Here is a 1,760-nt window from a genome sequence, read left to right on the forward strand (position 1 = left end):
ACAGTTAAGTTAATTTTTAATATTCAGGGACCACTTAACAAGTCCCCACCCCTAAGTTTTTTCATATTCTTGAAAAATTCTCAACTGCCTATAAAACCCTCTAGACAAGGCACCACTACGGACTGGACTCTTTTCCCCTCCTGGTGTGAGTTGGGAGCTCTGTCCTTTCACTTTCTCTCTAAATAAAAGCCTGTACCTTGCTCTCCTACCTTGACTGTTTGTGAAGCTCATTCTTCGACTCCGCAAACAAGAACCCCGGCATTACTTCTATGTGTCATATGCAAACAGTAGGATTTGTGAGCCTAAACCCTAGAACTTTGCTCCTTTTTTCTACTCAGGAGTGGCTGATAGACACATAGTTGAACTTCCCACGACACAGAGTCCAACATGTGAAATAGATGTAAATGCTGTGAAAGAAATTACAGTAATTTTATTAATTATTTTTCCATTTCATGTCTTTCATGGTTTATCCCATTTGCTTTCCTGGTCAACCAGCAATTCCAGAAATGGCCAATTCCACCATGGTGACTGAGTTTCTTCTCATGGGCTTTGCTGAGATGCTGGAGTTAAGGGTCCTACATGCCCTATTATTCCTACTGATGTACTTGGCCACCTTGTTAGGAAATCTCATCATTGTCACTGCCACCACTCTGGACCAGAGCCTTCACACACCCATGTACTTCTTCCTCAGGAATCTGTCCATCTTAGACATGTGCTACATTTCTGTCACTGTGCCCAAAGCCTGTGTCAACTCCCTCACTGACAACAGGGCTATTTCAGTGGCTGGCTGTGCAGCTCAGATCTTCCTCGTGCTTTGGCTTGCTGTTACAGAGCTTCTGTTCCTCACCATCATGGCCCATGACCGCTATGTGGCCATCTGCCAGCCCCTCCACTACTCCCTCATCATGAACCAAAGAATCTGTATCCAGATGACACTGGTCTCCCTGCTCAGTGGTCTGATCTACGCAGGTGTGCACACAGGGAACACATTCCGGCTGTCCTTCTGTCAGTCCAACGTGGTCCGTCAGTTCTTCTGTGACATCCCCTCTCTGCTGCGGATCTCCTGCTCTGACACCTTCAGCAATGAATTCTTAATTCTTATTTCTGCCATGGGGATTGGTGGTGGCTGTTTTATTTTCATTACCATGTCATATAGTCACATATTTTCTACTGTGCTCAAGTTTCAAAACAGAGAGCGAGGAAAGGCCTTTTCCACGTGTGTCCCTCACATCCTGGTGGTGTCCATTTTCCTCAGTTCTGGCAGCTATGTGTATGTAAGGCCTTCAGCATCCTCTGATACAATTCTGGACATGATTTTTTCTGTATTTTATAGCATAGTTCCTCCACTCTTGAATCCTATAATCTACAGTCTTAGAAACAAACAGGTAAAGGACGCTGTGAGGAAAATTTTATCAAGAAAGTTTTATTCAGGAAAATTATAAAGATTCTTTTCAGGTTTATCCGAAGGACTCAGTAAGATTCAAACTTTTGCAAAAATCCACTATTTTCTGTTTTACCCATTAGACCGCCAACTCTTGAGTTACATGTACTGGAATTGAGATTTGACTCTTATAAAATAATTTTGTGTTTTATATCACCATTTCAATTTTCTAAAAAAATTGAGTAAGGATTTTTAATCTATGGATATGATACAAGTATTTGTTAAGAATCATTTTAGATTGTGTTTGTAATTTATCAATATTTAACAAAATTAATATACAAAAGGAAATCTCAACAATTTCAACATAGAGATAGCTTAA

General features: G+C 40.8%; 1 protein-coding gene across 1 annotated transcript; it reads left to right on the forward strand.

Annotated features, from left to right (window-relative positions):
- The first annotated feature begins 506 nt into the window (after nt 1-506).
- LOC108401995 (olfactory receptor 14C36-like) lies at nt 507-1,442 on the forward strand. Its single transcript, XM_036994685.2, has one exon. It carries the CDS (start codon nt 507-509, stop codon nt 1,440-1,442), a length of 936 nt encoding a protein of 311 aa, XP_036850580.2.
- The last annotated feature ends 318 nt before the right edge of the window (nt 1,443-1,760 follow it).

Source organism: Manis javanica, chromosome 14 (assembly GCF_040802235.1).
Source record: "Manis javanica isolate MJ-LG chromosome 14, MJ_LKY, whole genome shotgun sequence".
In the NCBI taxonomy this organism is placed as follows: domain Eukaryota; kingdom Metazoa; phylum Chordata; class Mammalia; order Pholidota; family Manidae; genus Manis; species Manis javanica.

Bases quoted from the DNA above. Each gene is read 5' to 3' on its own strand.
- LOC108401995 (XM_036994685.2), top strand. From the start codon at position 507: ATGGCCAATTCCACCATGGTGACTGAGTTTCTTCTCATGGGCTTTGCT.